The sequence below is a fragment of the Myotis yumanensis genome, unplaced genomic scaffold, assembly GCF_028538775.1.
Source record: "Myotis yumanensis isolate MYYU_CA2020_CCGP unplaced genomic scaffold, mMyoYum1.0.hap1 SCAF_1, whole genome shotgun sequence".
In the NCBI taxonomy this organism is placed as follows: Eukaryota; Metazoa; Chordata; class Mammalia; order Chiroptera; family Vespertilionidae; genus Myotis; species Myotis yumanensis.
In genome coordinates, this window is record NW_027223752.1 from 69,373,290 (window position 1) to 69,385,369 (window position 12,080).

The 12,080-nt window shown below is 51.6% G+C and overlaps 3 protein-coding genes across 7 annotated transcripts; 1 reads left to right on the forward strand and 2 right to left on the reverse strand.

Annotated features, from left to right (window-relative positions):
* Positions 1-523: 523 nt before the first annotated feature.
* Positions 524-2,081, reverse strand: HYPK (huntingtin interacting protein K). 2 transcript variants are annotated; one of them, XM_070423651.1, is made up of 4 exons: positions 1,856-2,056; positions 1,475-1,530; positions 1,052-1,103; positions 524-707 (listed from the first exon to the last, which is right to left on the reverse strand). In XM_070423651.1, the coding sequence occupies exons 1-4, from the start codon at positions 2,015-2,017 to the stop codon at positions 612-614; spliced, it is 366 nt and encodes a 121-aa protein (XP_070279752.1). In that variant the 5' UTR covers positions 2,018-2,056; the 3' UTR covers positions 524-611. The 2 variants fall into 2 exon arrangements, with proteins under 2 accessions (XP_070279752.1, XP_070279762.1); XM_070423661.1 differs by lacking the exons at positions 524-707; positions 1,475-1,530 and having other exon boundaries at positions 1,044-1,103; positions 1,856-2,081.
* Positions 2,082-2,410: 329 nt separating this feature from the next.
* SERINC4 (serine incorporator 4) lies at positions 2,411-7,772 on the forward strand. Of its 2 annotated transcripts, XM_070423706.1 has the most exons (12): positions 2,411-2,697; positions 3,131-3,307; positions 3,430-3,608; positions 4,178-4,257; positions 4,381-4,474; positions 4,735-4,946; positions 5,130-5,225; positions 5,319-5,445; positions 5,829-5,901; positions 6,333-6,381; positions 6,523-6,673; positions 6,859-7,772. In XM_070423706.1, the coding sequence occupies exons 1-12, from the start codon at positions 2,596-2,598 to the stop codon at positions 7,055-7,057; spliced, it is 1,539 nt and encodes a 512-aa protein (XP_070279807.1). In that variant the 5' UTR covers positions 2,411-2,595; the 3' UTR covers positions 7,058-7,772. The 2 variants fall into 2 exon arrangements, with proteins under 2 accessions (XP_070279807.1, XP_070279815.1); XM_070423714.1 differs by lacking the exons at positions 2,411-2,697; positions 3,131-3,307; positions 3,430-3,608; positions 4,735-4,946 and having other exon boundaries at positions 4,256-4,474.
* A 219-nt stretch (positions 7,773-7,991) lies between these two features.
* Positions 7,992-9,765, reverse strand: SERF2 (small EDRK-rich factor 2). Of its 3 annotated transcripts, none has more exons than XM_070423694.1 (3): positions 9,684-9,765; positions 8,951-9,059; positions 7,992-8,357 (listed from the first exon to the last, which is right to left on the reverse strand). In XM_070423694.1, the coding sequence occupies exons 1-3, from the start codon at positions 9,688-9,690 to the stop codon at positions 8,072-8,074; spliced, it is 402 nt and encodes a 133-aa protein (XP_070279795.1). In that variant the 5' UTR covers positions 9,691-9,765; the 3' UTR covers positions 7,992-8,071. The 3 variants fall into 3 exon arrangements, with proteins under 3 accessions (XP_070279795.1, XP_070279774.1, XP_070279784.1); XM_070423673.1 differs by having other exon boundaries at positions 8,181-8,334; XM_070423683.1 differs by having other exon boundaries at positions 8,181-8,334; positions 9,712-9,752.
* Between the last annotated feature and the right edge of the window lie 2,315 nt (positions 9,766-12,080).

Genomic DNA, 12,080 nt, shown 5'->3' on the forward strand with positions numbered 1-12,080 from the left:
AGTGATTTTCTCCCATTGATGTTTCTATGTCTCCATCTCCCTTCCTCTCTGAAATCAATAAAAATGTATTTTTTTTAAAAAAAAGATGAATGTAAGTCACTGTATTCCCCACTGTGTGCCAGAGGGGAATACAATCTTAGAATTATCCTACAGCCAAAATGAGAATGAGCTTGAAATTCTTTTGGGAATGTGTTTATAGCTGCAGTTGGTTGAAGTGTCCTCCCAAAGGTCTTGGGTTCAGTTCCCATTCAGGGCACATATCCTGGTTGTGGGTTCGTACAGGAAGCAATCAATCGATGCTCTCCCCCTCCCTTCTCTCTCTAAAATCAATAAAAAATAAGAGCTCGTCTGATGAATGAGCTGTCCTGCCATCTAGCATTTACATGTGAACATGAGACTCTTCTACAATGATCCTTCACGCAGATTCATTAAGGGCTGGGGGGAGGGGAGGGGCGGAAATCACTTAAATTCAGTTATACTCCAGCATGTAAATTTCCCACAGTAAAATACAATATACATTGCATTCGATCCAAAATGATAAAACTGCACAAAAAAGGAGGCATCTTTATTGCAATAAGTTAATCCAGTGGATAGGTCTGAGAAAGCACAAATCAGTTGGTTAGGGCAATAAGAGCCTCTACCACGTTGCCCATGTGTTCCCTCAAGCTCCGCTCTGCGGCTGCTCTTGAGATCTCCATCTCTGTCATCTGCAGGAAAAGGATCAATGATGTTACCTCTCTGGCATTAATGTGCCACCAAAACATACTAACTCTACTTGTTTCAAGAAACAGCCCAGCCCTAACCAGTTTGGCTCAGTGTATAGAGCGTCAGCCTTCGGACTCAAGGGTCCCAGGTTCGATTCTGGTCAAGGGCATGTACCTTGGTTGCGGGCACATCCCCAGTAGGGAGTGTGCAGGAGGCAGCTGATCGATGTTTCTCTCTCATTGATGTTTCTAACTCTCTATCCCTCTCCCTTCCTCTCTGTAAAAAATCAATAAAATATATTTTTTTAAAAAAAAAGAAACAGCCCAAACTAGACATCACTACTCACTATCAGCTCCAGATCTTCCTTCTTGATGGTGACTTTTGCCAGTTCCTTCTCCCTACAAATATTCATGTGGATTAGTCCTCATTCTCTATCTCCACCATAAACTCCCAGGAAGGACATCCCCTGTTGTACCTTACAAATAAATGACTCTTGATAAACAGCTGAGTGAAAATGCAAAGACTTCCACCCTCTCAACATAACATTATCCCCCTCCCCCAGGAGACTTTAGGGCAGGCAGTAGGTGTTGCCAGGAGGCCTTACATCTACCAACAAAAGAGTAACGTTACAAAAGTTACAAAAGAGTAAAGTTGTAAACCTTGTATCTGAGGGAATTGGTGAGAGTTGAACGGTGCAAGGCTTACTCGTGGTTTTTCTTTCTGCTGGGGAAGGAGGGGCTCTAGGGCTGGCTGCGTACCGAAGACTTACCGCTCTTGTTTGGCTTTCTGCTCCCGGGAACGTCTGTCTCCAATCACGGACATGGCCTACGGGAAAGACAAATCTAGTTACTGCTCTGCTACCCACAAACCCTAATATAGAAAGCCATTAACAAGCGAGGCAGGTGTATATTCTCGATGACGAGTGTATCAGGAGGCCTATTTAATTCAATCCTGAGCTCCGGAAGCCCACTTTAAACCCAATCTCCAGCAAGCTCCTTTTCGCAAGCCGCGGGTCCCAGTGATGGTTCGGTTTCCCTCTTGCCTCCTCCCGCCATCGGGATCGTGACCCGGTCCTGGAGCGGGGCTTCCAGTTACCCCCTCGGAGCCCCCTCCGCTCTCAGCCCGACCGACACGCGCCCGGCCGCCTCACCGTCTCCAGGTTGGAACTCTGGATCTCCTTCTCCTCCGCATAGTCGGTCACTCTCTCCAGGTCCGCCGCACCACTGTCATGCTTCCGTGGCTTCTCCGGGGGCCGCTCCGGGCCGCTGGTCTCGGTCTCCAACTCCAGCTCCACATCCCCCTCGGTCGCCATATCGACCACACCGCGCCGCCGCACAGACCCCTCCCCGCCCCGCGACTTCCGGTAACGCCCACAACATCCGCCGGGAGAGGAGGGGGCGGGCTGTGCCTGGGCCACGCCTTCGTTAGTGCTCTGGTTCTAGAAGCTTCAGCGAGGAAGGGGTTTCGCCTGGCCGCCTTTCTTTTGGCTTGTACCGTGTTGTTTTCTGCAGAGCCCTTTCCCAGACCTACCCCCTCACATCCTTCCCTCTTTACCTGGATCCCGCCAGCACCCTCCCGCGGGCGCGCGCACACTCCCAAGGAATTCTGTTTAAGCAGCATTGATGCCGTCTAATCCTAAACCAATTAAGAAGGCTAATCCACAGGAGGCACATATGCATTCTGCTCTCTAATCTAGGCAGAACAGCCAGGGTGGCCTAAGGGCCCACGTAAGAAAGTAGTTTCACTGGGACCTTTGCATTTACCACTTTTCCTGATTTCCTGCCCATTCTGTTTTAGACTGGGTGACCAGCCCCAGCACCGTGGCAGTCCAATGGGCTGGGGACAAAAGAGAGCTGCTATTTTCTCATCTACCTTCCATCTGGCATAAGGATGGTGGGTGCAAAGGCCATCGCGGGCCCCAGCACCTCCCTCCGCCTGGCACAGCAACGCAGTGAAGACAGCACTGTCAGAGTGAATCCTCCCTTCTATCAGGTGAGAAGGTACTTGGGCAGAGGCTTGGAAGCTCCCTCGACAAGAGCTATCTGAAAAGTGGAAGGGAATAGTAGTAAAGCTAGGAAAGAAAGCCCAGGGGAGCCAATAAAGATGATAGGCCTTCCTTCCCCCTGAGGCCCTCTGCTTCTTTGCCTGTAAGATTACTGATCATTAAACCTCTCCTCCCAGGTTCCCAGTATCAGATGTTTAGGTCTGGGGAAAGGTTAGAGGCCAGGTGTGACTTAGGCTTTTAGGAAGGTCTGCTCAAGCCTGCCGGTAGTTAAGCTCGTAGGATGAAAGCTCTATTTGATGTCAGTGGAAGTCAATCCCAAATAGCTTGGAAGAAAAGGAAAGGGGAAATTTTGGAACTCAGCCTTAGTTTAAACTCACATGCATGAATGTAACCCTAGCCCTGCATCTGCTCTATCCCCAGGTGTCCTGCTGTGGGCCTGTTCCCTGTACCTGCTGCTGCCATTCTAGGTGGCCTCATCTCACAGAGTCCACTTGTAGCCGCCTGTTCTACATAATCCTCCATATGGGTGCCTCAGCAGTCTGCTGCCTGCTGCTGTCAAGAACAGTAGTGGAGAGGGTCTGGGGCAAGGCTAATGGCGTAAGTGTGAGGGGATAGAGTTGCACTGACAAGATTCAGATTGGGGGCTGGAGCCAAATGAGTGGATAATACCCACGAGAAGTAGGTACCTCTCTATGCATGACGACTTGCCCTCCTTCCAGATCCAGATGCCCTCGGGGTTTTGTGCCCATCTCTTTGGCCACTCTCACTGCCCAGTGCTCAGTGGCTCTGGGGCTGTGTACCGAGTTTGTGCAGGAACTGCCACCTTCCACCTGCTGCAGGCTGTGCTGCTGGTCCACCTGCACTCCCCTACCAGCCTTCGGGCACAGCTGCATAATAGGTTTGTGTGTACTCTTTGGGTGGGGAGGGAAGTAGACATAAGCTTCAAGGAAATTCCAAGGTGAAGTAATAGCATTGTAAAAAGACAGAAACAGGTAGTTTCTTTTTATTTTTTAAAGATTTTAAAAAATTGATTTTGAGAGGGAGGGAGGGATGTTGTTTTGTTGTTCCATTTATTTATGCATTCACTGGTTGATTCTTGTATGTGCCCTGACCGGGTATGGAACCCACAACCTTGGCGTATTGGGATGACGCTCTAACCAACTGAGCTACCTGGCCAGGGCCTGAACTTCCAGCTTCTAAAATGGAGGTGACAGTGGGATTATATGCAAGCCCTATGTCAATAGTAAAATGCTGTCCAAATGTTATTTAGGTATCAGAGAATCTGGAATAAGCTGCAATGGGCCTGCTTCCAGCTGCTCTCACACAAGACTCCTTTCCTATACTTAGCTGTCTCTTCTCTCCTTCTTCCTATAGTCTTGCTTTCTCCTTTGCCTTCCTCAGTAGGCACTACTGTCCACTCTCCTTTGCCTTTTCTTCTGAACCTGCTTTTCTTTCCCTACTAACCAGCTTCTGGCTCCTCAAGCTGCTGTTCCTGCTAGGTCTCTGTGCTGTTGCCTTCTGCATCCCTGATGAGCATCTCTTCCCAGGTACCTTCCATTTCATATCCTGATCAGTAGGCTAAAAGATTTTCTAAGAAAACGAGAGGGTAGGAAGAAGGCCAGGAGTAATATATGATCAGCTACATTTCCCCACTGGTGCCCCACTTGCAGCCTGGCATTACATTGGCATCTGTGGAGGCTTCACATTCATCCTGTTGCAGTTGGTGCTTATCACAGCCTTCGCCCATTCCTGGAATAAGAACTGGTAAGGAGCACATAACCCTAACGGCTCTTCCTGGGAATGTTGCCTGACATTAGTAGACCCAGCGGGCTTGGGCAAAGGACATGACAGGTCCATGGTCCCATAACTTCTCACTGAACAGTATCAAAAAAGCTCAGGAATCCGATAACTCTGTGGGCCAGCTGGGATGGGTAGTCACCAGTCTTCTGGGAGAGGGGAATAGTTGGTAATGGTAATAAAAAAAAGAGTTGGAGCCCGAAGCCATTGCCCACCTCCACCCTTAGGCAGACAGGTGCATTCCAAGACTGTCGTTGGTTCCTAGCCATGCTGCTGGCCACCCTAGGATTCTACAGCATGACAGGTGTGGCAGCAGTGTTCCTGTTCCACAACTACACGCACCCAGCTGGCTGCCTGCTCAACAAGATGCTGCTTAGTCTGCACCTTTGTTTCTGTGGCCTCCTCTCCGTCCTCTCCATCGCTCCTTGCATCCGCCTCAGTGGGTACATGCCTTGCAACATTCCAGATTTGGGGGACCTTTAGTATAGCAGATTACATTATCTCCCTAATCTATCAATTCTTTGCTTCTCCCCAAGGGTGGGCAAACAGAAGTGGGGTTGGGGGTAGAAATGGAGGAAATTACTACCCTGTAGACTAAAGCAATGATCCCCATTCTGCCCAGAGCAACCTCGCTCTGGCCTTCTACAAGCCTCTATCATCAGCTGTTATATCATGTACCTGACCTTCTCTGCGCTGTCCAGCCGACCTCCAGAGAGTGGTAAGGACAGGACCTGGACTCCCCAGGCTAAAACCCTTTTTTTGCTCTTGCCAAATACTTAGTTTTGTTCTTACTTTTCTTCTACCTTCTCAGTAATCCTTCAAGGACAGAATCATACACTGTGTCTGCCTGGCCTGAGTAAAATGGAACCCCAAACACCAGATACTTCTCTGGCAGTGCTGAGTGCTGGCATCATGTATGCTTGTGTGCTTTTTGCTTGGTGCGTAAAAGTGTCAAGGGTAGAGGTATGAGAGAAGGAAAAATGCCCAGGACAGGGAGGGATGGCCAGATTGTCTGGGACCATGTTTATTTAAACTTTAAAACACGACAAGAGGAAAGCTCTCCATGAACAGAAACAGTTTCTAAGAATAGCACTTGTCAGATGATCTGTATAAGAAAAAGGGGGCAAGGGGAATGATATGAGAATTAAAAATACATGCAAAGATTTTAGGGCCCTCATGTGAAGATTTCTAAATCTTTGGGGGGAAAATGGTTCTAGGAACACAATATCCTCCTGAGAGTTACCAGTTGGCAGTAGGTGCCAGCAGGCAATTCCCTCCTGCTATTTGACTAAACCTGCTTGAGAACTGTATTCTTTCTCAGCAATGAGGCTTCCTACCTGGCTGAAGTATTTGGGCCCTTGTGGATCATCAAGGTTTACAACTATGAGTTCCAGGTGAGAATGGAGAGTTTGGTATCCCCAGTTCGGTGCCCCTCCCTCCACACACACACACACACACAGACAGACACACATCCTACCAATCTCTACCCAGAAAGCTCAGATTCTAGCTGCTATTACCTTTTATTGAGTACCCACAATGTGCTAGGCACTGTGCTACTTTACATACATAATCTCATTTAATATAATCCTCACAACAACCCTGTGAGGTAGGTTATTTGCTCCATTTTACAAATGGAGAAACTGAGGCACAGATTAAACATCTTACCAAAATTCCCATAGCCAGTTATATGCTGGAGCTAGCATTTAAACCCAGGTGTGCCTCTACTTCTTACACCAGATATTTTCAAAGAAAGGGAGTTTCCTATATTAATACCTTCACATTCTTTTCAAAGTCATTCCAAAACATGCTGCCTTTTGTTTTACAGAAGCCCTCACTCTGTTTCTGCTGCCCTGAAACAGTGGAGCCAGAGGAAGGTGAGTGTCAAGTGAGGATCCATAAGAAAGTGTAGATTTCTGCAGTGCCAAAGAGCCCTTAAGTGCTTTCACAAAGGAAGCTGGGGGAGGAGGAAGGTGGAAGAGGTATTTCAGCAGCACTGTTGCCCTCCCTCTCTTCAGGGCACAGAGGAGCTGCCAGGCCAGCTGACCAAGAGACCTCTCCAGCTCCTCCAGTGCAACCCCAGCATCTTTCCTACAGCTATTCTGCCTTCCACTTCGTCTTCTTCCTTGCATCACTCTATGTCATGGTTACCCTTACCAACTGGTTCAGGTAGGATGGGGAAGCAGGCCTGGGATACTCTCCTGAAAACCTAGCTATTGTAGGGACTGAATCAAGGGCAGTCCTCAGGGTTCCCAGGAGACTCACATGGGTCTGCCATAACCTGATGGCAAGGTAGGGCAGGTCCAAACGCTAAGGCCCTTCCTATTCTCTAACCGCAGACTTTGGTTCCACAGCTATGAGGGAGCAGAACTGGAAAAGACCTTCACCAAGGGTAGCTGGGCTACCTTCTGGGTCAAGGTTGCCTCATGCTGGGCTTGTGTACTCCTCTATCTATGGCTGCTACTGGCACCACTCTGTTGGTCCCCCACCCAGAACCCCAAGCCTCCACCTATCTTCAGGCAACAATGTCATCGTATTAGTATCGCCAGATAACAAATATCTATTCTAGGCATTTTTAACACAACTGAGGTTCCCTTGAGGTTGTGCCCCTAGTCTTGGTTCGGGAGAGCCTAGCAAACACCTCAAGGACACAATGGGCAGTTAGTTACCTCAGTTAGGCTGAAGTCAATACTATGTCTGAATGGGAAAAAGTGCCCAAATATACCCTAATGCCCTGGCCAAGTATCTGACTCACTAGAGCTACCATTACATCTTCACCCCCAACTCAAGAGCTAACTCCCAAGTCAACAGCTCAGGAACCACTCTCATGGTGGAGAGGGGGACAGGGAAAGACCAACAGGGACTGAAGGCATACTTGGCTCTGCCCTTGGAGATAAAAAGAAACATAAGCAGTTCAGCCCTGGGCACAGGGATGTAAGAAGCCCAGAACAAACCAGGGCACAGAAAGGAAGGAACACAGAGACTACCCCAGCTTTTAATCCTGATCTTGGGGTCAAAGGAAGTGGGAAGACAAAAACCACCCTCTTTCCACGAGGACTGGAAGAAGAGAATGTGAACACTTGAAAGCAGCTGACTGTGGGAAGTCGGTGAGCAGAAGAATTTTTGGGCCAACTTTCAAGCAAGCAAACAAACGGAGAAAGAATAAGGAAGAGGGGCATAAACTTAGGTCTTGGAGCGTTCCTTCTTAGGCCCTCAACTCCATCCTTGGGATGGTGTTAAGGTCTGGGTGGGGGACAAAAATTACAGAAAAGAAGTCCCTATGGTTCTTGGAGGATTCCTCTACCACATACCCAGAGTACTTCTCTGCTTGTTGTAGCATAATAAAGGATTTCTCTGTGATGTCTCACTTAGGCTACATATCCACAACCTTTTAGGGTCTAACATTCTCTCCCCTTTTCGTGGGAAAGGGCAGCCATTCCTCCATCCCCATCCCCCCTCCCCCCAAATCCCCAGTCAAACCAGTCGCTCAAGGAATTACAAAGCTACTTTTAATACTTTGGGGTGAGCCCCACAGGAATAAAAAAACACTGGGAAGTGGTAACCCTCTCACCCCCAGGAGTGGCCCAGGGGGAGAGAGGCTACCTGAGGGGAAGGAAGCACAAAAGGGGCCCACTGCAGACTCGGGGCAAAGGGAATGCCATCGGTGCTGGGACCTGTGAGCACTACAGGAGGAAACGCGAGCGTGGTGGGACTGGCTCCAGGCACACAGGCGAAGGGCAAGAGGGTTGGACACGAAGCCACAAAGCTACTTGGGTTCCTCCTTCTTCTCGTTTGCCTTTTTCTGCTTCTGCTGCATGATCTCCGAGTCCCTGGGGGTAGAGATGATGGGGCACTGGGAGGTACCAGAGGGCAAAAGGGACAAGATGCAGGGGGGGGATGAAGGGCACAAAAGGATAAGATGGAAGTGGACGGGACAAAACTCAGCGTGTGGCTGCTGTATTCCCACAGGAGACTAAAAGGAAGGGAGCTGAGGCTCAAAAAAGGGCGATCCGTCTCTATCTGGCTGCTGCCCAAGGGGTCAGAAGTCTGGCCACACACAAGGCTATTCCGTGCTGAGCACCACACCCAGCCACACCAGTGAGAAGGTGGGGAGAAGGGAGGAGACGCGAACAGCAAGGAGGGCCAAGAGCACCGGGCTGTCACCGCCACTGAAGCATCTGAAATGTGAAGCTCCCTGCCCTTGCCCTTCAGGTCAGGCCCAGGGGCACTCAGACACCGGACTCCGGCCGGCACCCGCCCCGTCCCTTCCTGCGAGCAGCGAGCTAACCATTGGGAGTGCGGGGAGGAAACAGCCCTAGAGGAAGCGCTGTACCCTGCCCCTCGCGACTCCTTCGGATGTCAGCCCCGAGGCAGCGCTCCTTTCTGGTCCAGCCCTGGCCCGGCCCGAGTCTCACCCGCCTGCGGTCCTCCCCTCCCAGGGGCTACCTCTGCTTGCGGGCGGCAGCAGAAAGCCCGTCATCTCGGCGCTTCCCCTTCACCGAGTCGCTCTGCTTCTTCATATTCTTCTGGCGGGCGAGCTCGCGCTGGTTACCGCCTAGAGGAAGGAGGCAAACGGTGAGCCGCGGGGCCTTCCCGGCCACACACCGGCGACCCCCCAACCTCGCCCAGGCGGTCTCCAGCGGGGTCCCAAACTTCACCCCCCGGGTCCCGGCACCGGCCCGTTCCGGGGCTGAGGCTGGTGGGGGGCGGGGTGGGGAGAGGGGGCCGAGCTGCCTGCCTCCTGCCACGGGGCAGAGCAAACTGAAGACGAGAGGAAAGACAGTCCCGGGGAGCCTGCTGGAGGCGGGTTTCGAGGTTCGTTCGGGGCGGCGTGCGCTCCCAGACAGGTGGGGTGTGTGGAGATGGGGGGTGTGCAGGGGTCGGGTCGCCGTGGGGGCTCGGGGGCTCTGGGCCTCTCCCCCCGACGCAGGCGTCTCCCCGCGCCGCGGAAGGTCGGGGCGGCCCTCTGCCGGGCCGGGGCGTGGGGGCGGGGGGCGAGTGTCCCTCCAGAAGTGGCGGTGGGCAGGGGCCGATTTCCGGCGTCGAGCGGAGGGTCGCTAAGAGCGCGCCCCGAAAAGGGCCCCGCTGGGGAGGCAGGAGGCGGCCCGCGGCGGGCCTGGGCAGCGCTGCCCGGGGTGGACGGGGGGAAAGGGCCAGGGGAGAGGGGCGCAGCGCTCACGGGTCATGGCGACGGCAGCGGCTCCGACCTGCCTCCGTTGCGTCCCTCCGTTCACTCCGACGTTGCCGGCCCCGCCCCTTTCTCGCAGCGTAACGGAGTCGTTCTCTCCTCCCCGCCTCCCCGCGCCCGGCGCCGGCTCCCATTGGGCAGGAAGAAGCACGTGGGGCCGCGGGCCACGCTGGAGCCCGGGCCGGGGAGGGGCGGGGCTTCGCCGGCCAGGCGCGCGGGGGGCGGGGCTTCCGAGCGGAGCCGCGGGGCGGGCGAGAGAAAGTAGGCCGGTCACGTGGGCGGGGGGGGTGAGGGGCGCGGCTGGCGATGTGGCGCTTCCGCGGGCTCGGGCACGTGATGTGACGGTGACCTCATGCGGGGACGGCCCGGGACGCGGACGGACTCTTCCGGAGGGAACAGCGGGGGCTGTGGGGCGGGGCGGCGGAATGGGCCGCCGGTTCCGTTGTCAGAACTCCGGACTGAGTTCGGCGCTGTTACTTAGAATACCCCACGGCCCAGTTAGCCCCTTGCGTTGTCCACGTGCTGGTATGTAAAAGCATGTACAACGCCAACTTCCGAGACCCCATTGCAACCACACCGTCCCGCTGCCCCAACCCCTCTATTACAGAAATTCGCGGCACACCCCGTGTGTCCTAAAACTTTGGTCTTGCCCATTTCCCCACGGAAACTTTAAATGTGAAGATGCAATGGCTTAGAAGTGATGGAGGACCCCCAAAATCGGGCTGTGGAGTTGGATTCGGGACTAAGAGGTTGGACAATGTACTTATGTCCGTTTCTCACTGCACTGGCTCCGCCGGCCGCACACGGTCTTTCGCCGGCAGCTGAATACGGCGTGGAGCTTATGTTTCCCACGAAACTCATTCTCATTCCTAGCTCCATTCATCCACAAAACTCCCCGCCGACCCTGAGGAGTTGATTGGGAAAAGGAGACATGCTTAGGAAACATCACAGGGAAGAACTAGTTGTGAAATTTTTTTTTTTTTTCGGCTCACCAGACGATATGTTTTTTTGGTTTTAGAGAGAGAAGAGAGAGAAACATCGTTTAGCCACCTCCCTTGCTCTACTGGGGATGAGACCCTCAACCTGAGTAAGTTCCCTGACCCGGAATCGAACCTGCGACCTTTCAGTGCCTGGGAGGACACTCCGGCAGAGCCGCACCGGGCAGGCTGGTTGTGAATTTTAACACTCCGGTGTGGGGTGAATTTCCCGCCAAAATATAAGATGGCGCGGGCAATTATTTAGGTTTCCCGCACAAAATCAGGGATTTTTATGATACCTATTACCCCAATGGGTATGAAACGGTTCGCATACGCAGGTAGGTATCTTTGTGAACGGCAAACAAACAAATATTTGGTAATACGCAGTTACAATCGGCCCGAGTTTACACGTTTCCCGCACTCCACCGCAAATCTATATGAACCGAGTTAAGACGGCTCCCGCGGAGTACGCGCAATTCACGCGAGCTGACTTAACTCGTTTCCCCCACTCCAAGTGTTAACTTGTGATCTTGTCCAACTAGCTCCCATAGCAGAACCCGCTTGAGGCTGGAACTTCAAACCGGCTTCTCCCTCAACATAGAGTTGATGGGAAGGCAATAAACTTCAGTGCCATCCTCATAATTTTTGCCATACCTAAGTATCACTTGAACTACTGTCTATTACTTATTTTTTTTGTATAAGTCTTAAATAAAGCATGTAAGTCAAATCTCATATTCCTTTAGAAATTTAAAATCAGTATCACTTGCCCAAAAGCAGAAAGTAACTATAAAAATAAATGCAATAAAAATGAAATATATTATTAAATTCTACCCCAAAATATCATTGTTAAAGATGCTGATGCCCCCTGGCTGGTGTGGCTCGGTTGGTTGAGCATCATCCTTGTGCACTGAAAGGTCACAGGTTGGTTTCCTGGTCAGGGTACATGCCCAGGTTGCCTCTCTTTTTTTTCCTTTTTATCCTCACCCGAAAATATGTTTTTACTAATTTTTTTAGAGAGAGAGAGAGAGAGAGAGAGAGAGAAACATCGATGTGTGAGAGAAACATCGATTGGTTGCTTCCTGTACTCACAATCAAACCTGCAACAGCCGAAACCGGTTTGGCTCAGTGGATAGAGCGTCGGCTTGCGGACTGAAAGGTCCCAGGTTCGATTCCGGTCAAGGGCATGTACCTGGGTTGCAGGCACATCCCTAGTGGGGAGTGTGCAGGAGGCAGCTGATCAATGTTTCTCTCTCATTGATGTTTCTAACTATCTCTCTCCCTTCCTCTCTGTAAAAAATCAATAAAATATATTTAAAAAAAAAAAAAACCTGCAACATTTTGGTGCAAGGGAGGATGCTCCAACTGAGCAACCCAGCCAGGGCCTGCCCTCTCTTTCTTAAAAAAGGAAACT